The 21250-nt window shown below is 36.5% G+C and overlaps 1 protein-coding gene across 2 annotated transcripts; it reads right to left on the bottom strand.

Moving 5' to 3' along the window:
- Nucleotides 1-1672: 1672 nt before the first annotated feature.
- Nucleotides 1673-19955, bottom strand: LOC131683657 (transcription initiation factor IIA subunit 1). Of its 2 annotated transcripts, XM_058965823.1 has the most exons (7): nucleotides 19410-19955; nucleotides 12640-12837; nucleotides 12422-12439; nucleotides 2686-3202; nucleotides 2394-2615; nucleotides 2096-2340; nucleotides 1673-2036 (listed from the first exon to the last, which is right to left on the bottom strand). In XM_058965823.1, exons 1-7 carry the CDS (start codon nucleotides 19431-19433, stop codon nucleotides 1929-1931), a joined length of 1332 nt encoding a protein of 443 aa, XP_058821806.1. In that variant the 5' UTR covers nucleotides 19434-19955; the 3' UTR covers nucleotides 1673-1928. The 2 variants fall into 2 exon arrangements, with proteins under 2 accessions (XP_058821806.1, XP_058821807.1); XM_058965824.1 differs by lacking the exon at nucleotides 12422-12439.
- Between the last annotated feature and the right edge of the window lie 1295 nt (nucleotides 19956-21250).

Genomic DNA, 21250 nt, shown 5'->3' with positions numbered 1-21250 from the left:
TTGCATCGGTAGTATTTGATGATAAAAATTTTAGTACCTATTTGGTGATAAAGATTTTCTGCGTTGTAAAACGAACGATCGATATTTGCTGCCATTTGACACTACTACATCTATACGGTGATACAATTAGACGCTACAGAACGTAAGTCGCCGCCCGCCGAGGATTGGACAAGTCGTGCTAGCTGAAGATGTTTTGTTGTAAATGTGCTCTGCCTATTGCGGCCGGTGACGAGATGATTTCCTGCGATGGATTCTGCTCGGATCAATATCATGCCAAATATGCTACACTAACAATAGCAGAGGTAAGAAGCTGCAGTAAGCACAGGAATATCTGGTGGATGTGTAGCCCCTGTACAACGATCCTGGTCGATGTTCGCAAGATTCACACTTTTCGAGATAAACGTGAAACGATCGCCGATGCCGCTTCACTTACCCCTGCTAGTGCTGCTACTGTGTCTGTTAATGTAGACACTCAAACAGAAAAACCCAGTGCTGATTTTATTGAAGTTGTGTCGAATATGAAATATGCAATAACTGCTATTCAAGAATCGATTGCCGAAATTACCCGTTCGCGCGATGATAGATTTTTATTCGCTGAAGAAATTTCACCACTGGCCCAATCAATACCGCAGATGTCGTCTACTCGTTTGCAACATGGGTGTAGGGTTGTTCGTGAAATGACTAATGCTTCGGAATCGAGCAATCTTTGCTGGTTATTCTTCACTCGCGTCAAAAATACAGCGAATGAAAGAGATATTTCAACCTTGGTTGCCGAATCGCTTGAGACAAATAATGCAATCGTGAAAAAGCTAGTACCTGAATGGAAGGATCAGTCATCGATGCCATACATTTCATTCAAGGTAGGAATCGACGCGAGATTGAAACACGCTGCATTATCTCCATCGACGTGGCCAAAAGGAATTTGTTTCCGAGAATTTGTGAGCCGCCACAACGCTGAATTTTGTTATAAATTTTACTATGAAATATTGCTTAATGTTGTGTAGTGTTGTTTCTTTATTTGTTTTATTATTATTTGTAATCAAGTAGAGTTAGTCTAGTTTAAGAAACAGTCTGTATGGCACAAAGAGTCAAAGACGAAGAAATAAATAAATTTTAATTTTTTCAACATAGTAAATAAGGAATCGTCTTCAGAACAATGTCATGGAATCGCAATTCAACTCATGGATATTTCGGAAGATACATATTTTCGCCGGAATTTCCTTTTGCAAATGCTTATATTTATACATAATTGTTTGATTAGTTGGTTTTTTCATGTTTAGCAATATTGATATCCAGTTCTTAATTGGGTACTATTTTATCGCCAATAAATTTGAAAAATCAAATAAACGACCTCAGTGAGATGTACACATTGGCATGGTGATAATATGAAATTTTAAGGTTCCGTCGACCTACATTGATTGTGTTTGCTTAACTCCAATTGGTATCCCTATTATTACCTGTGTTTTTGCTTTTCAAACAGCCTGCATGTACCTAGAACAAATTCATTAGGGAAGTAGGTTCAACTTAGAGGCTAGGGGACGAACTTTATATGTGCTCGGTTTTGTATTTTACAAGTATCGTTACATCATTCGTGCCACTTTGCAAGGCAATAAAACTTAGCAGCTAAACGTGTTTTTTATCATTGCGAAGCTAAAGAAATCTTCAGGTAGTATTGATGTAAGGCTATTTTGTTTTATTTGTGAATGTGGATAATGTTTGTAGCAAACGACAACACTGTCACAGCATCCTGATTGTGTTCATAGACAGCTTAGAAAAATAGTCGAATGATAAAATAGGGCAATCGGAGAAAGAACGCATTTTGCAACTCAAGTCATTTTTGACGATCATATCACTGTTCAATCACACAAGGAAATCAAACTCTAGTCCAGTGTTGAGCTTACATTTTTGTACTTTCCTTCCTACCCAATTTACCACTCCGCATCGCCGTTAGATTTTTGAAACACGTAATCCTTACCGGTAATGTTCATAATGCCGTCTTTGAGATAGAACTTCCACTTGTTCCTCGATCGGGTAATCTGAAATAAGAAACAGCCTGAATATAATGGAACTATTTAACTAACTGAATAAGGCATACTTTATCGTACTGACAGACAACTACGTTGTCTGTGTCGAACAAATCCGACGCATCTTCATCAGTAACGTCGTCCTCGCTGTTCAGTGGTTCTTCTTCCGCACCGCCATCACCATCCAGATCCTCGTCATCTTCCTTGTCGAGATCATCGTCATCGTCGTCTCCAATGTTATCGTCACTGATATCACTAGCTTCCTCGTCTGAAGTATCAACGGCACCGTCTAACTGACATTTGATTTCGATGAACGCTACGGGAAGATGGTTAGACATACTGTTTTTAGCTGAATATTTTGCAACTTACCAAGTTTGCGATTTCTTGATTTTCTCTTACAACATGTACTACTAGAAGAAGCAGAAGGAAAGACAGACGTTGTGCTGTGCGTCATTGTATTCAAAAATTGCTGATCCAATACATCGGTTAACGTAAGTGTTGGCACTTCCTTGTCATCTTCCCAGTTGGTATCAACATCAACGTCCAACATGTCGTAGGCACCATCCAGTTGCTTGTGGATTTGTATTGCATCTGAAAAGAAAAGCTTACGCTTAGTCATAGGCCCTGATATTTTGACTTTTAACCACATCCTCACACTCACTTATTGTGTTATTCTGGAGATATGAATTGACATGTTGCTGTAGAACGGACGAGGCAATCTGTGGCGGTAATGGCATAATTGAGGTAATGATCGGTCCCGTTAGCACTTGCTGCAATTGATTCTCCTGCAGGGCCGACGCTGGCACTTGGATTGTGAGCACTCGGGGTTGCGAGTTTGGTACATTCGGTTGTGCGGGTAATGTGATCTGAATGGCCACCATCTTGTTGGGATCAAGTGACGCTACGACAGCTGCCGGTTGAGCAGGAGGCTGTTGCGGTACGACGGGCTGTTGTATTGGATGCTGGGCTTGAGCTAGCGGTGGTGGTTGTGTCTGTAACATTTGCTGGTTGTTTTGTGTTTCGGCATGGCTGTTCGCGGGTTCTGGTTTAATTTGCTGCACGTTCGAAGCTGTTGAAGCGCTGTTTGATATTGCCTTCGTGGCACCGTTCTGATTCTCCTGGTTGGCTGCAGCAGCGGCCGCCGCAGCCGCCGCTTTGGACTTCTTCGTACCGTTGGCCTAGCGAGAAGTGAATTATTAGATTATGTTATATTAGGGTTTCCTATTGGAAATATGAAAGCCGTTTTGTTCGTGAAACATGATCACCATATATATGTTTCTTGTTGCACACGAATTATAATTTGTTAAACATTTGCTTTGGAAAGCGTATTGTATAGTGCCAAAATTAATCTTTCCTACTATAATCAGCAGTAGTTTACTCGATTGTATGTCGTTTCCCGGAAAATTGTTTCCCGGAATGTCATTTGCCGGAAAACCATTTCCCGGTATGTCCCATTTCCCGGAATACTATTTCCCGGAATGTACCATTTTCCGGAATACCATTTCCAGGAACGTACTTTTTTCGGCAATTTGTTATATTATTGAAATTTGAAGTACTTTGAGAACATTTGCATCTAGAATTATGCTGCTACTCAAGTAATTGTTTGGTTACCTTCTCACAGCTTGGGCCCTATTCTCACAGTCACGTCACCTAGACTAGAATTTCCTTATAGTCACTAGGTGACGTGACTGTGAAAATAGGGCCCCCTGTCTTTACTGATCATGTTAATGAATTTAAAGAAACTAATTCTCATGCATATGTAATTTTATTTGAAATCATTTTCAATCAATTGAAGGTACAGAAAACAGCTTATTCTAAAAAGAAGGCGATATCAAAGAAGGTTGTAATTTAATTTAAAATTAATAACATTTTAAAAATATACTATGAAAATTTTAAAGAAGGCAAATCCATTTTATTGTATTTATTGTATTTGAATCAATGAAATTCGAAAATTATTTCCATTGATTTGCTCTTGTTGCAAAGAAGGCTAATTCATATAGAAATTTTTAATACAAAGTGAAATTTAAAATAACTGAAGGCGTTTTTGGTGAGAATAAAAATCAATAAAAGTCCAAGAGTATTTTCAGAGAAACTTCATATAGATTAAAATAACATTCTACAAAAAATTCCAAAGAAGAATGCATATTTATAAGAAGGCAGTATCTCAGACAGATACTTACATTCACAATCTATAAAATTTCAATGGTTCCAGGAATATTTATAACTAAATTTTAGGAAATGTTTATATTTTTTCGTTACCTTTTACCTAATCTTCATGAAAATCAATCAACGTATTCAGATCATTTTTAGAGTACTAGTGATTGGTTATCATAAAAATATTGCCAACGTTGTGGAAAACACGACCTTTTCAATTTCAAAGATGGCCGCATTTCAAGGCGTTCTAAATTGATCGTTACGACTTTACACCATTCTAGAGTACGGTATAAGCATATTTTCTTTGTGTAATAAGGAGATGAATCAAGATCCCAAAAATGGGATTCATAATACGACCTATGCAGCACAAAAATATTAATTTCAAGTAATTCAGCATTTTTCCGCCTGTACGTGTTTTTAATCCGGGCCCGAAATCTATCTCCTGTAATGTTTGACCTAGTGTCAAAAACTAAAGTTTTTTTTGATTCCTTAGAACGATAGCAAGTTACTTACGTAGCATTTTTTCGCTATTTTAATTTTACGCGAAGCGCTGAAAATATCATTAAAATCAACACCCCATTATTTATAGAATATCTACCCGTCTTTCAATTTCATTGCTTTCGTTTATCTTAATCTTAAATTTACCGAAAATAGTCAAGAAAATTGATACAGACACCATTTATTCACTAAAATCCTCCGTACGTCGCTGAAGAAAATAATTTAGAATATTCTTTTAGAATATATTTCAAAGCTCGTGGTTTGAAAAGGGATTAAAAAAGATGGGTGGTAATGTCAGAGACATAACCGGAGTGAAGTAGAATACACTTTAGACCGGTAAATTCTGCTCTGGAATAAGCAATTTCTATGCGATTTTGTCGTCTTTTGCACATTCATAGTTTATTTGCAGTATTTTTGGAATTATCAAGTTGACAATTTGCAACATTCTTTGAAAATATTGTTGAACTTTTATGAATGAAGGCACGAAAACGAGCGTTTGACTGTTGTCCTACTACCAGCATCAGCGAAGTAGCCGATCAGCATTTTTCGCTGGCCTGTGTACTAAACAAACCGCTCGTAAGTCCACCGGAGGAAAGGCTCCCCGCAAGCAGTTGGCAACGAAGTCCGTGTAAAAGTGCCCCAGTCACGGTTGGCGTTAAGAAGCCTCATCGCTACCGAACAGAAACTGTCGCCCTGCGAAAAATTCATAGCTATCAGAAATCGAGCGGGACTAAATAGTGATCCAAAATAAACCACAAACCAACAAGTTCTTTTCAGGACCAGCCAATTATATTCCAGTAAGATGTAAATGAAATTTTCCATTGCCTTACAATCTCCTTCCCCCTTTCCTTCCGGCTTTAATTACTATCAATCTTGATGATGCTGTGCGGCGGGGGCACTAGTTTTTATTATAGTGGAAAATCTAGGTTTGCGCGTTTTTCCCAAAAGTTTTTTAGCTGTGCTGTTTTCAAGGAAGTTGTAGTTGAATTAAAAAAAATAGTTTATTTCTATTGTCAGAGATGGACCTTCCAACGAAAACTAGTTTGATTCGCTTGGAATCGAATTGTACGGACCAACCACTGCTTTCACAAAATCTGTAATTTTCAGTAATCGTACATTCTACACAACTAGTCACATTGATGAAATGATGCTTGTAATAACACAATTTCAATTCTATTCTTTGTAGATAAATTGATGGCCCTGAAAAGGGCCTTTTGTTTAGGCAGTGTTCGGAATTTACTTGGAGCTGGTGTATATGGTCACAGTTTTGGTGCCATCTGAGACGGCGTGCTTGGCCAACTCTTCTGACAGCAGCAAACGGACAGCGGTTTGAATTTCGCGGGAGATGCTGCAAACGAGCTGCTGCATGCTGATGCTGCAAACGAACTGATCGTGAACAACAGCATACTGAGTTTTTATACCTGACTACAGCACAATGTAAGCTCGTCCTTTTTGTGTTGTCCTCAATATGTGTTCTTTGTAGCTCCACCCCTTCGTTGGTCGACCACATATTTTTGCTAAAGAACAAAATTGAAATTGTGTTTCCAATACGGAGATTATCGAACACTCAGGGTAAAGAGAGTAATGTAATACGGCACCTTGGTAAAATGTTTGAGAATTGAAACCTTTTTTGAATGCGCCTAGTAAAAATGTTTTCCACTTTACTTCAGTTTGTTTCTGACCATATTTGCAATTTGCATACTGAAATAAATCATAACTTAGGGTTTAACCCAAATTGCTCTCCAGGGAGAAACAGTCCATGAAACAGAAAATGCAAACTTATTCTTTGAAATGATTTTGGTGGCCCTGAAAAGGGCCTTTTTTATAATGATACAAGTGAGTTCTACCTTTTCAACTTCCAAATCCATACAAAGTGCGTCCCTGCCGGTTCAGAGTATAGACGACATTCATTGCGGTTGGCGTGTTCAGTGTAGGTCACGGCATCTCGGATGACATGTTCCTGCGCACCATCAGCATTCGTAGATTAAATCGGAGATGCATTTTACACCACCACGACGAGCCAGAATGGCGGATTTGGTGATTCCCTGGATTTTATCACGAAGAACCTTGCGATGACGCTTGGTACGGGAACGCAAACATGATACCGCTCATTGTACCGTCAGGACGAGCATGTTGCTCGTGTGGTAAGCGAGCACCCACTGATTCAAAACAAGCTCGCGTGATTTGTATATATAACATTCCCGTATGTAATGAAACGCTTACATGCTCCTTTTTGACGGCTCTGCGTGAGATATGCTTGCAAATTGCGCATTTTCCTCGCTGTTTTCGAAGGATATTCTAAAAATCCTTGTTTTGGTTTATTTATAGCAGTCGCACTAATTCCGAAATTTAATACGAAATACGTGCACGAATTTCCGATCAGATAGTGCAAAAATATTGCGATTTCGATCAGTAGAACGGAAGATATTCGCATTTCAAACCTGGGAAAATTTCTCAGCTGAAATTTTTGAAACGGACCCCATATTGAAACGTTAGTAGAAGTATTCTACTTCAAAAAAGCGTTTGAAGTTTTTAGTATGCTTGGAGTTTACATAAAAACGATAGGACAGAATTGATAATATATACAATTAGGTATTCTGTTCACCTTCCATTTTCTGTTATATCATTTTATTTCAATTTTAACAAAAATTTCCAAATCTTAAAAATTCTACAGTGGTGTATTATGCTTTTCGCCGAAGATTACCATGTGACGGAATCGATCCAAAATAGTAAAAGAATTGGAAATATATTATTTTAAAATGAATTCGACAATTTTTTAACAAATATCAGGCAAAATATAGGGCTTCTTAGTCAGGAATTAGACGGTCATGAATTTATTCACCCCTTCACTACCAGCGGTGGGAAAATTTGGAAAGTATTTGTTACTATTTTGGTACCCATTTAATTTATTGATATCCCATCCATTGGGGTGCTTTTTATTCCCCACTCGATTTTTTAAATCCTCCCAAGTTTCTTTTTGGTTCAAAACCATATAGGGGAGAGTGAGGACACTTGATCCTTGGGGATATTTGATTCCCCTTCCATATCGCATAATCTAAACACAAAAAGTTATCACAATATAAAAAGAGAATGACATATTAAGTAGTTTATTATGTTTGAAAAACAAATTAAATGCATTGCATTTGTTTTGGGAAAGCTATATCATATTTTTGAAAATATGGGTTAAAATTCATCATGAAGATCTTTTTACGATTTTTTTTAATGATTGTATGAGTTCGTCGAACTAATTATTTATGAATATTTTCAACTATAATTACTTTATAAGGGCTTTTGTCTAGAAAAACACGTTTTTCGAATAAATAGTTACACAACTTCTACAAAAAAACTAAATTTTGTTCACCTCATACAACAGGTACCTTTGATCCCTGTAACACTGAGTACTCTTGATCATTAACTCTCACACACACTTCAAAAATATATAGGAATAGAAAAAATAACTTACATAAAGTATCTGACAGTATACATTGAACTTAAATGTTTGTTTCGCAAACAAATTTTGATATAAGTTACTGAAAGTTGGAAAAGGCAATCAAACAGCGCTGATTTACCGCAAATAATTGGCTTCACTTTATACTGGTGTTAAAGCTTCTCGTGCATCTAACAAGGTAGTCTTATTAGTTATTTTGTCAGGCTAGGTGGTTAGCTTAACTTTCGTTTCTATTAGTCATAGTGTGCTCTGTTTGTTTAGCCATAGTAGGCAGGGGATCAAGTTACCACACGTTTTACAAAAATTTCATTTTGACACGATTTTCAACAACTATTACATATTACTGAAAGGACATGGTTTTTGGATTTACATATTATTCACAGCTCTTTATAATTTAAATTGACTGTAAAATGACGATATTTGGAATTAAAATTTTCATTTCAATAAAAAATTATGTGAAAAAAACAAAAGTGGGATCAAGTGTATCCACTCTCCCCTAATGATCAATTTAAATAAATTTTCCTAACATCGCAGAATCGAAAAGATTAAGGCTCAAGTTACTTTCTTTGAGGATGTGTAAGAATTGAACGTTTAGTAGTATGCGTAGAAAAAATAGTGTACAGCTTTGCCGCCGATTTATCGTTATAAAGCATTCATTGAACTGTAAAATACGAAAATCAGTCGATTTATTAGATTATCAGGATGCAAATTATGCAAAATAGTTGGTGGAAAATCAATTGACCGGGCGGGATGGTGCTTTTGAAAAAGTGGCTGTAGTTTTTTCATTACGCAGTTGTGTTGTGCGCCCCAGGACAGTGTGGTGGTGGGACGAAAAAACACCGCCACTTTTTCACAAGCACCATTCGACCCGATCAATTGTTTTTCCACCAACTATTTTGCATTATTTGAACCCTGGTAATCTAATAAATCGACTGATTTTCTCCTTTTAGAGTTCAATAAATGCTTTATATGGATAAACCGGTGACAAAGTTGAATGCATTTTTTCCAACGCATACTATCGAGCGTTCAATTCGTGTAGACGCTCACCGAAAGTTCTTTGAACCTTAAATCTTTAAAATGACAGTTTTGCAATGTTGTCGCTATCTTGTTTTTTTACCACAATAACCGCTCAAAATAAAAATATTTTCAAGCAACTTTTCATGTTCTAGGTAAAATTTCGTACAACACAATTAGCTGCATAGCAGGTCTTCTAAAAATAAGTTTGGTCGGTGAGGTAGGAGTTTGTTTTATTTTCCGGGAAATTATACATTCCGGGATATGGTACATTCCGGGAAGTGGTATTCCGGGAAATGACGTACAATCTGATCAAAATAATATAATATGAAATATGCGCTCGTGATTTATATTAAAGTTCGCAAAATTTACGATACTATAAATAAAGCAAAAACAGATGTTTAGGAAATCCGTCAAAAACGACTAGGAAAATGCACAATTTGCAAGCCTATTTCAGGCAGAGCCGTCAAAAAGATACGTCTAAGCCTTTCATTATATGCGGGAAGTACAGGTCACCCATACTCGTTTTGTATCAGTTTATGCTCACTTGCCAAACGAGCAACATTTAGGCTGTATTGTCCAGATGGTACAATAAGGCTATGGATTTACGAAAACGTTGGAATATGAACACACTCGCATATAAGTGACTCAATCAAATACGTTTACATATAGAGGTACCGCATGTTCGTTTTAATCATTCGTTGCTCGAATATTAAACAAGCTGCATCATGGTTATATCGTCCGGACGCACAGTGGCACGCGAGTGCAAAACCCCAAAAATCAATGTCTTGTAATGCTTTTGTATATATTTATTTTATTTATCTCTCAGTTTGAAAAAAGGTATCTCAAAATTTTACTATAATCGGACGAAAAATGAATTTTTAACACGTCGTTGAAGCAAGTGATGTCGAGGATTTTTATTCAATTCAATTCATCAGAATTGTTAGTACCTTAGAATTTCAAATGGCGATATCTCAAGAACTACACAGTCGATTGGAGCAATTTTAAGTTCATTGGAAAGAAGAATGAATATGCTAAACTATAGATGTGAGATTTTTGTGCAAAACTGATTTACGTTTGTTCTGCATAAAAAACCCTATTGAAAAATTTCATATCATATCAGCAATTTATCTTTATACGTCTTCCAATTTTTGAGATGGTCTCCCATGGGTCACTTATCATGAATCTGACTCAAAATTTAGTGTAGTTTCAAGATATATAGGGCTCATTTTGCGCGAAGTTGGTATATCTATGTTTTTAAACATACCCATATGGAGACGCCCTGTAGCTCATAAATCTTACAAATTGGTTGCCTAAATCGTATCGTACTAGTTTTGTCAACCATTTCTGCTATCCGATGTGATTGGCTACTATGATTAATGTTCAAATTAACCCTTTAACGACCAACGCATTCAAATGGGTTTACATAAAAGTAGTCGAAAAAATGAAATATGGAATCTCAAAACTGATAGCAGAAATGGATTCAGCGAACCAAAATTAGTTAAAACTACAAGTTTTAGCCACATAGACCAATTTTTATAATTTTGTCACAACTTTGTATGAACAGGTGCCACTGTGGGACGGTACAACCGTTCGTGCACATGCAAAATTTCAAATCGAACAGCAAAATTCTCTAACATTTAATGAATTTAATGAAAGAGAAGTTTTTTCTTTCGTCTAATGTTGTGATTTATATTTGTATGTTAAACATAAATATTGTGAAGTGGTTTCAGTGGTGGTGACTACATACATTTGTGTATTCTATATTTTACAACGACTCTCCTCCATCCCACCAAACGACAGAGTTGGGCAGAAGAGGCCAAGATTAAACATTGCACGGAAGAAAAATTGTTCCCAAAATCATGAATAAAGTGCCGTGAATTCTAAAACAATCACGCATTTACGTTATGAAAACAGGACCCCAAACAAAAATCATGTGTTTTATAATTATGTCCAATTTCCCTTCAGTAACGTCTGCATAACGCTTTTACTAGTGGAAATATTTGTTTTTGCTTTGTGAACCTCACTCATGGTTTCCGCCATTTCATTTCTAATTTGATTTTCAGTACGCGAACTACTTCACAACTTTATGAACATTATTCATAAAAGATAGGTTGGCTCATGACGTTTTTTATAAATATAAGAACCTTTCACAAAACCAAAATATTCTGGATATTTTTGCGTGAACTATTTCACGAAATTCGGAATTTTATTCATAAATCCATTCAATCCTCGTAAACTAATTCATGATCTTTACTATATTAGTCACGATCAAATAGTCGAAATAGTTCACAAAACCATCAAATATTATTCATGTATTCGTAAACTGATTCATGATTCGTAATATATTAGTCACGATCCAATATCCGTGCTCGTGAAATAGTTCACGATATCACGAAATATTATTCATGTATTCGTGGACTGGTTCATAATTTCTAGTACATGATTTACAATCTATTTTGCACGCTGGTGATATTTAGAAGATATCCCTAATCATTTACAATTTCATGCAACATGGTAATGAAATTTTCACGTGAACTTTCACAAAATTTGGAGTATTATTCGTGAAATAATTTTTGTTCCATGCACTTTTTCACACAACTCGTGACAAAAATATCTAAAATCGTAACTAAGATCCTGAAATCATGAACATGAGTCATTCTACTCATGACTAAAATATCACGATAACGTAAATAGAAATTCCAAAGATTGCGATTAAGATCCAGAAATCTGCCAGAAAAACCCGATAGCAAACTTACGAATAAAATAGCGCGGTAACGTGATCAGAAAACACAAGAATTGCGAATAAGCTCTTGAAATCATTAACAAGAATCATAACAAAAACCAAACATGTCCAGGGAACAACAACGGTAACCCAACTAAACATTCAAATGTAACGCGATGTATATATTCGGGACGAACTATTTTTTTGAAGTTTCATGAATACGAGGTTTATTATTCATAATTTCAGGAACTTGGTCACGGTTTTCGTAGAGTTGTTTACGAAATCGTGACCTTTTGTTCATGAATTTATGAACGGATTTTTTTTCCGTGTATGTAGTACGCCATGAACAGATTTTTTACACTCAAACTTGGATTTATCATCTAAGAACATGTACTATGACTAAAACTCAATCATTCTTGGCGCCACACCACTGATTAAGTAGTCTATTGTGACAAAGCGACAATTAAGAATAAGAATGATTACGATTTGAAAGAACTAGGAAGTAATATCGTAGTTTGAGAATGCAGTAAAGGACACTTAACAAAACATATTATGTACCTTAGAATGTGACACCGACTGCAGATGGTTCACGATAGCAGCAGCAGCAGCACATCCATGAAACAAGAAAAGATTAGAAACAAATCGTTTGATTTAGCTTAATCTTACTTCCAGCGGTAAATACGACACAACCGGTAGCGAAAGTATATCAATCGAATGATAATGTAATTAACATAGAGCCTCGAACCGTTGCTCAAGCGGATCTGGCCGCTGCTTACCTTCGTGCTGTTGGCTAAAATTGACGGTTGGTGCTGATCCTGTGGTTCCGGTGCCGTTTCTACAGCCTTGCTTGCCATCAGCTTATTAGTCCACACATGTTTCATCTCTTGCAGTACCTGTTCGTCGACGCCCTCGTCCAGGAAGGCATCGCGTACTCCAGCAATGACGTCATCGATAACGGTGTTGTAAAGTTTTAGCTGTGGAAAAAAACAAATCGAAATAATACGTGTTAAGGGGCCATACACTAATTATGTAAGGGCATATGGGGGGAGGGGGAGTTTCAAAGTATCTTACAAATTCTTATCTGAGGGGGGGGGGAGGGTTCGTGCTTTCTTACGTAATATAATAAAACAAGTATGAAAAATGAAATCAATAACAAAAATATTCTTTTCATAAGAAAAGAAACTATTTATTATTTGTGCCATAAACATTTGTATTGTATTATTGTAATGAGCGCATATTTTACGTCATTGTCAAGGAAGGGTGGACTTCAAATTGCAGTGTACTTCAAATTTTTTTGAAAATTTCTTGTTGGCCGAATAGTTTCAGAGTGTAAACTGTATTTTACTTCAAGAAAATTCGAAGATAGCCATGAGAGAGCTACGCGTACGATAAGCGTTATAATTGGAACTCAGAATTAATTCACACCAGAAGAGGTTATATATTATTTTCAGTTCTGCATCACAAGAAAATAGATTCAAAGGATGTGGAATATAGCGAAGCAAATTTTGTGGACCAAATCGGAGTTTCTGAATATCTCCCAAAAGTTATTCTGCAATTTCTATAGGGCGAGATTACGATGCAAACAAAATCGCTGCAGATGAGTATAGTTAAATTTTGTCCTGAATTTTCTTGGCTTAGTTTTAAAAGTATCGTTTTCGCTATCGAACAATTTAATGAATTAACAATATTATTTTTTAATTACATCAATCATGATAAGATCTTATGTAGGGGGAGGGGGAGTTCACCAAAATCTTACAAACTCTTATCTGGGGAGGAGGGGGACGTTGAAAAGTTCTAAAAAAAGCCTTACGTAATTATTGTACGGCCCTAAGATGTTTTGAATCAGCTAATCGTTGAATGTCCAAGCTGCTTTTGCAGTGCTAAATAGTTGGATCATACCACTTGATTGTACAACGGGACTGTGGCACCAAAGTTTTGTTTTATCTAATTCTTTGCAATTAGGCAACACCGTGAGAGTATTGATAATCATCGGAAAAAGAATGATTTTTGCCAAATATTTCAAGCTCATTTTTCCGTTTTTTATCCCTTTATTGACAGCTAGGGCCCGAGGGTGGTGGCGGGTTTCATACATTCTTGACCTGACGGATGAAGCGATGGTGCCGTGAACACAGGCAACGCAGATATCGGGTATCGATCGACGATCATTGATGCTAGAGACGCCTTGATCAATTCACTGAGCCACTCCCCGAAACCACGAAAATGGGGAGCGGATTGTGGGTTAAAGAATCAATTCATATTCTAGTTGGCTAAAGTCTTCGCCAGCTGTCAGGAAATTAGTTCCGTCGTCAGAGCTGATTTTGATCGGTGATCCACGATGTGCGAATAAACTGACGAATGACCATTTTGCAGGATTCCGTACTCAATGAATAGGTAACTTCCTAATGTCCGTTAACACCGTGAGGCACGTAAATGGGACGCTTGGCGCAGATTGAAATGACATGTTCTGCTTTTGAGATGTACTTCCCCGGTTACCAGACGAGTACTTGTAATTATTGCGTGCGACTTTGTATGTATAAGTTAAATTGTGAGTCCTACTGTGGTGGTGTGTGCGTGGAAGGTGTGAGTTTTAGCGTTCGAGTCTAGCGAGGCCATTTTTTATTGGTCGAATTGAAGGCGTAAATCTACGCTGCTATGACGCAACCGACTCATGATCGCGCGAACACGGACGTTTGTAGGTTCACTCTTGGGATCGCGTTAGTAAATTTATAAGTGCTACGCCGTTAACTTAGTCACTTAGTTTTCGTGTTTGCGAGATCGTGGGCGTAGGTGTGCGTAGATAATCGCGAAGTACTCGAGCGTTTGAATGTTAACGTGTTTTTCGCTTACGTGTATTCCTGAATGATCGCTTACGTGTATTCCTGAATGATCGTGCGCGGGCCGCGAATCTGACGCTTAATTTTTAGTGTTTGGTACAGATGCTCATGTCACTAGAGTTCCCGGTCATGTCGTCATGTAACGTGTTGTCTAGTGAATATGAGAGTCATTTTTTAATTGGTCCAACTGAAAGCATGATTCTAGGTTGCTAGGTCTGAGGGAAGAGCCTTCCGGACGTGATCGATTCATGATCGCGTGAGCGGTAGATTAATGCTTCAGGGTTGTTACGAAAGACTACAAAATAAAAACGCGCCAAATCCGCGCGAGATTCAGCGCGGTTCTCATACCAAATGAATGTTGCCTATACATTTTCAAAACTTGCAAGTTTTCATTTTTAAAATTCTAAGGAATTTCTCATGTCATGTCATGTGTATCTTTAATTAATAAGTTAACTAAATTGTGCCTTAAAATACTCCTAGCTTTCAACAACAATTATAACCTAAAATATTTTCGACAAAATGTTGTCGTTATTGAAAATTCTGATTGCCTTCTTCTGACTGCGCCTTCTGATCGTGCATCCACATGCTTCTCATTCGACTGGCGAACGATGAATTAAGCTCTTAGTACAAAAATGCATGCGAAACTAACATAACTTCGCAATATTAGATTAGATTAGGCGCACTCTATTGATGGCTATGCCTCAAATAGACTTTCAAATTTCGGAGTTTCCGCTTCATTTTTGAAAGGTTTTGTTATCTATAGTCAAAAAAATTAATGCAGAATTGGTAACTATTTTTCCAACTGAACACTGCAAATATAATGTAATTCCGTTCAGTAAAATGAAAGTTACTGACATTCAAAAACTTTCCTTCCTATTTCTTTCGATTTTTTTAAAAGGGGCCTTTTTTTAAAGTAAGTTATAATCACGACAAAAGAATATGAAAAACTTGGATCAGATTCCCCAAAAGTTACTAGTAATGATGGCATTCTTTTTAATAAATGCATGGTTTTTGTGAACTCAGTTGACTACATAACTTAATTTTTAGTGTATGGTTCAGATGCTAGAGGAGAATGAATTCTCCCATTCCATTATACTGCCTAGTTATGTTGCCATAAAACGTGGCGTCCAGTTTATTTTTCTATTGGCGCAACTGAAGGCATGAGTTTGATGCTTGAGACCGCATTTGCAAATTTAAATGTGCTAAAACGTTCACTTAATTATCGATACTCCAATGAAAGCAAAAAAAGATAAAAATTTCGCTAAAATATATCTCAAACAACTTACATTTTCAGTTCTAGATCACTGACTGCCTACCGAACTTTCGTTGACTACATTAACCACCATAGACGGTTCCGGAAGTTCCCGGGAAGCGGTCATCTTTCAAAATTAACAAACTCACAAACTATGATAGCTATATTATCCCCCCAGATGTCTATAAAATGTCGTACGTATCGCTTATAACTTATATGGTGCCAGAAATATAGACAACCGTTCGGCCACATATGAAATTCCTATTTCTCGACAAACATATGATTACGGCCTAAAAGCCAACTGTCAAAATCTACTTTGAATGGAAATTCCGGACAAACCGTTACGCGACAATCACAGATGTTTATAGTAACCGAAAGAGAACAGTTTTTTCTTTCATAAACTGTTGTGAACTGTGTTCGGCTAGTAACGGTTTGTCCGGAATTTCCATTCAAAGTGGATTTTGACAGTTGGCTTTTAGGCCGTAATCATATGTTTGTCGAGAATTTTATATATAGTTGTCATGTTACGTATAATGTTATATATACATTTGAAAATTTACAATGAATATAAACAACGATGAAATCGTAGTATTCGTGATTGGGAAAGGCACAATTATACTGCTAGGTGGATTAAAACAGTTTTTTTTGTAAAATTCGCTCAATTTTCTTCAAAATAATAATTTTTTTTATTCTGTTTTGTGTGGTTCATCGACAGGCTACACATACTGTGCATTCTCAATTCGTGGATTAGTTTTTGAATTATCGTGTTCGCCAATTTGAAAAACGCGGTTTCGAGAAAAACGCTATTAAATGGTGTCACTCATCAAAATGCATCACGGAAAAAAGGCTGTAGAAAATTACCCATTGGGTATTTTCTCTTAAAAATTTGGGTAGAAGTAGCTTAGAGTGTATTGTTTACAGTGTATTTTTAGCCGATAGTTTATCGAAAATTGTTACCGATAGATTGAAATCTACGTGCGTTAGAGCAAATATGCGCGGGGAATGCATGGCTATATAAAACAAAAGAATTTCAGTGTGACCACCAACCTTGCGGGAGGCTATTCTACAGGTTCAATGCTAACAATTCAGCGGATAAAAAATATGTCGATTTTTTGCCCACTACACTAGACACCCCCCTTAAAGCAGTTGTCTGTCGATGGTAATATTAATAATTAGCATATTATGCTAATGTTGGCGATGCTTTTCTAAATGTAATTTTTATTGTTGGTATAAATTATGTTAATACCATGTTTTTTTTCTAAAGCATCTTTGGTTAAACCTTATAATAATATAACAATGAATTTGATTCCTATGTGTCTTTAGTGGGTAGAAACTAAAAAAATGCTTACGCCCAATTTGCATTCCAGTCGTGATTTCGCCCTTCAGCAACCACCATTTGCGAAAGGGCTAAACCGTGAATATAATTTTCAGAAGGGCGTGGTAAATGGGCTAAACCAAAGAGAATAGTGAAAGAGACGAAGAGTGAAAATCAGTCAAAACGGCAACACTCCCTTTATGATGATTTCAACACTAGAATTTTGGCAACCGCTTCTACACTTTAAATGACTCCTATTATATTTTGAAAACAAACCGTATGTCGATCGATGGATTTGTTTATCAAACGATGTGCATTTCGAAACAAAGAGATGAAATAATTCTAAAGCATATTTTTACTCATACATATACTCTAGAATGCACCTTACAATCACGATTGAACTAAATTCTGACGAAAATTCAAATTTCTTTTTTGATAGAAGTACAATACTTATCTCCTCTAACTCAGGCATGAGTAATGTTTATTTACATTGCACGATTGGTCTGCTCAATAAGGTATTTTTGGCTTCACACTATTCGTCTCTTTCCCTATTCTCTTTGGGCTAAACTGACTCTGTCTTGCTGGGTAGGGCTGGGTAAATAGGCGAGCTTGACAGGATATTTTTTAATAGGGCTCAGCAAATGGGCGCATAGGAACCCAATGCAAATGACGGGGCGCGTGCTTCTTTTCTTCAAAATATATTCTTTTCATGAAAATATCGAAATATTCGAATGTTTATGTGCAACAACCACCGAGTAGACATGATCACAGTAGATCTTAATTATCATTTATATAATAGAACCGCCGTTTACAGAATAATTTTGTGAATAATAACCATTCGCCCCTGTTCTGTCAAAAAATGTTAGTTTAGCCTTTATATTCCATATGAGAAGAAGCGCCTAAGACTAAATATCGAAGAAAATGAATGTTTCGCCATTTTGTTTTCTTTAATTATAAATCGATCTATAAACTATTTTAACTAGTTTTCAACTGAATCTTGTAGTATTTTAGTCGCATAATGCCATAATAGCGAAAACGCAGTTTGTTTACGTTTGAGATTTAAGCCCTAATGAAAAATCTATGTCGAAATGTCTATTAAAACCAATAGATACATAGTCTCTTCAACAAAGTTATTTTTTATTATATTCCCTACAACTTTTCTGAATAGTTTTTTTTAGTCAAAACCATTTTAATCACGTTTAAACTAAATACAGCGAAGACCTGTTTTTATCAGCCCCTTGGAGAATTTTAGGCAATAAAACGGGGACATTGACAAAATCGGGACATATATTTTTCTTCCTTTTTAAGAATCCGAAGCTCTTAAAATATTCTCCTTTAGTTCCCCCCATTCCTGATTATTTAGCTTAAATTTCCGTTACGAGGGTTTGACAGCGCAAAATTAAAAACATTGAAATTTTTATTTTTGCTTATTTCGGTCCTGTATGATAAGAAAAATATGCTCAAGAAAGGATTTACTCGAATTCAACTTGGTTCGTCTGCTAGTGTCCATCAAACTACCAACATCAATCTTAATAAGAAGCTGATAAAATCGGGTATTCGCTGTAGCGTAGTTACGTGCACATGCACATGTTTATGGATTGCAGGTCGATTTTTTAAACCAGCTCATTTTATTTAAATTTTATTTAAATGGATGGATTATGGATTGTAGGTCGATTTTTTAAACCAGCTCATCTTATTTAAATATTTCTATAAGCGATTTGAGATGAATATTGGGAAAATAAAACTATATATAAACAAAATAACGTGCATTTGGTACCTTCTGATTACAGACACTTTGTCTGTACTTCTGACTAATTTATAGCGTTTTCGTTTTTACCTGGTGCTACACCGGTAAAGTGCAAAAAAGAGACCGAATGATTACACCCAAGTTTGAATGAGTGTAGCACCGACTACACCGGTGTAGTGCACTGTCAAAAACGAAAAACGTTTTGTCAGCATAAATAGCACGCAAGAGATGTACAACCAGACAGTTTGCCCCACACTACCCAATCCCTTTAATTAGAATGAAACATATGTTTTGGCCTCCCAGGAGACGGCAAGCAATGAAAGGGCAGCACTCTTAGACTAAATCACTTGATCAAGAATGGATCTTTAAAGATAATAGTAACCCCAAACATAACTCACCACCGATGTTTGACTGAGTGCCATTATGAAGATGATGGCTCGTCACTTGTGATCCTGACGAGCTCGGATACTTTGAACCGTAGTAATCAGATGAATCCCTAAATATGTCAGCGCCTTTAAATTTCAACCAAAGAATTATTTTGAATTCCGGTGATTCAAATCATTCATGAAGCGCGTGATCCGAGTGGAGCAGGTTTCCCGAACATGGGACGAGGAAGAGACGTATAGAGCAGGAGATGAAAAATGGAAAATATTTGATCACACAAAATGACTTTTTTCACTTCGTAACAATTTGATATCTGCGGAGGTTGTCCCGAGGTTGGATTGGAAACGCGTGTCACCGTGAAGCGAAATCTCACTATTCTAGCGCTCCACAAAGATTGTCCATACGAGAACAAGCAAGTTCTACGTAGGTCGCAAGGAATAGATCCCAGCGGCAATATTGTGCGGCAGAGGTTTCGCCACAGCGCAGTGAAAAAGCGAAACCAAAATTTAACGACACGACACTTTTCCTTATATACGTTTCGAACTGATCTGGTACCGTCGAGCAACTGTACTGACCAGTGGGAGAGGAAGCAAGAGGCACCGATAGTGTTGTTCTCTTTATACACCAAGGTATCTTAAAAGGGTGGGATATTTTGCATAAGAGAAGCGTTGCCAACAATGTTTTCAGAAACATTTTCTCTTGGTTCAAAAGAATTACATTTTTAATTTAATTTACTCATTAAAATAATTAAATTCAAAAATTCAATAAACGATATTTGAAGAAAAAACATATGCATCATACCTTTCACTAAAAATTTTAATGAATGTTAATTTTAATAAATGTTTCAATGATTGTTTGTTGTTCAAATTTTAGTTATTAAGGTTTGAATCTATCCACACACAGAAAAAAAATGTTGGTAAAAATAAGAGTTTTTCACTCTAAGCAAAAAACAACCAAGGCATACTCTTAGCTTAAAAATAAAACTTTTGTTTTGAGTAGTATTCTTCATTTGATAAAAAGGAAAACTTTTACTTTGATTATTATTCTTGATTAATTTAAAAGTTTTACTTTCAACCTAATAGTTGGCGTTGGTTGTTTTTTGCTAAGAGCGGAATACTCTTACTTTTACCAATATTTTTTTTCTGTGTGCATGCCTATAGGGGCAGAACCGAGGGACTGCCCATCATGATCATTCTTAGGGATAGACCGTTCCTACATCAAATTATGGTCTTGTCAATTTTAGTCTTGTCAAACTGCAAATAACGTGAAAACCCAAGATAATTAGGTTTTACACCAATAGACATAACCTCGCAAAATGAGCCGGATGAACTTCGTTTGACAATTCTCGGTGGTTTGTTTACATGGGAGTTGCGTGAGTTCCAATGTAACAAGTGGGCACCCGTTGCACTCGCACTCACGCAACTGACAAAGTAAACAAACCACCGAGAATTGTCAAACATGAACTTCATTCATCAAAAGTTCATTCGTGTCGTCATCTTGTTGAACTCAATAGCAGATAAGGCATACGCATACGTAAAGCAAGAATGTTGGTTTTAAGCGGACCATACACGGGACAAGAATATTGTTAATAAAAATATTGCCAAGACTGCTTCAATACGTCAATCCCATTTGATTTCTACATGATCAATATTTTCAAGATACCCTTACACGATCAATATATTGCTCAATAATCGATTTATTGACAATATTTCTGCACGTGTAGGGTCCGCTTTACGATTGGCAAGATTGATATTACGTAAATACTGCTTCATTTCGTAAAAAAGGAGATTATTAAAAACGATTATTAAAAACGAATTATTTCAAACATAAAGTTTTGAATATAGAAACTAGAGCT

Source organism: Topomyia yanbarensis, chromosome 2 (assembly GCF_030247195.1).
Source record: "Topomyia yanbarensis strain Yona2022 chromosome 2, ASM3024719v1, whole genome shotgun sequence".
NCBI lineage: Eukaryota > Metazoa > Arthropoda > Insecta > Diptera > Culicidae > Topomyia > Topomyia yanbarensis.
This window is presented reverse-complemented; position numbering and strand designations above follow the sequence as displayed.

Coding starts and splice junctions, on each gene's coding strand:
- LOC131683657 (XM_058965823.1), bottom strand. CDS start 19,433: ATGGCACTCAGTCAAACATCGGTG. Junction 12,838..19,409: donor CACTCAGTCAAACATCGGTG/GTGAGTTATGTT, acceptor TTTTTTCCACAG/CTAAAACTTTACAACACCGT. Junction 2,341..2,393: donor ATCAAGAAATCGCAAACTTG/GTAAGTTGCAAA, acceptor ATCTTCCCGTAG/CGTTCATCGAAATCAAATGT.